This window comes from Echiichthys vipera, assembly GCF_963691815.1.
Source record: "Echiichthys vipera genome assembly, chromosome: 7".
Classification (NCBI taxonomy): domain Eukaryota; kingdom Metazoa; phylum Chordata; class Actinopteri; order Perciformes; family Trachinidae; genus Echiichthys; species Echiichthys vipera.
Genome location: NC_139832.1, coordinates 825,925 through 826,331, shown reverse-complemented (window position 1 = coordinate 826,331; position 407 = coordinate 825,925). Strand labels below are relative to the sequence as shown.

General features: G+C 44.2%; 1 protein-coding gene across 1 annotated transcript in view; it reads right to left on the bottom strand.

The window, feature by feature from the left end:
* itga11b (integrin, alpha 11b) overlaps positions 1–407 on the bottom strand; it is a 54,009-nt gene extending 53,602 nt beyond the window's left edge. The window contains exon 1 of the mRNA XM_083916558.1: positions 310–407. Coding sequence (XP_083772684.1) covers positions 310–358 — 49 coding nt within the window. The 5' untranslated portion in view covers positions 359–407. The remainder of the gene's footprint in view (positions 1–309) is intronic.

The following is a 407-nucleotide window of genomic DNA, read 5'->3' as shown; positions in this document are numbered from 1 at the left end:
GAGAGAGAGACGTCGTTTTGACATAAATACATTTTATTTGTATTTAACGTTCTTTTCTTTGTTGTTGTTTATTCATAAATTGGAAGTTTCTGTTTTTTCTGTCTCCAGCTGAAACAAGCGTGCGCGGGACACGCCCCCTCCAACATCCAGAGCGTGTGCATTTAATACAAACATGAGACAGACTTTTATTTTGAAGGACTCATTGTGTGTGTGTGTGTGTGTGTGTGTGTGTGTGTGTGTGTGTGTGTGTGTGTGTTCGTGTGTGTGTGTGTGTGTGTGTGTGTGTGTGTGTGTGTGTGTCTCGCTCACCTGGCAGGAAGCTGCAGCTCCACAGAAGCAGGAGGTGATGATAATCCATGAGTGTGTTTGAAAAGGAACCAGAGTGTGTGTGAGTGAGTGAGTGTGTG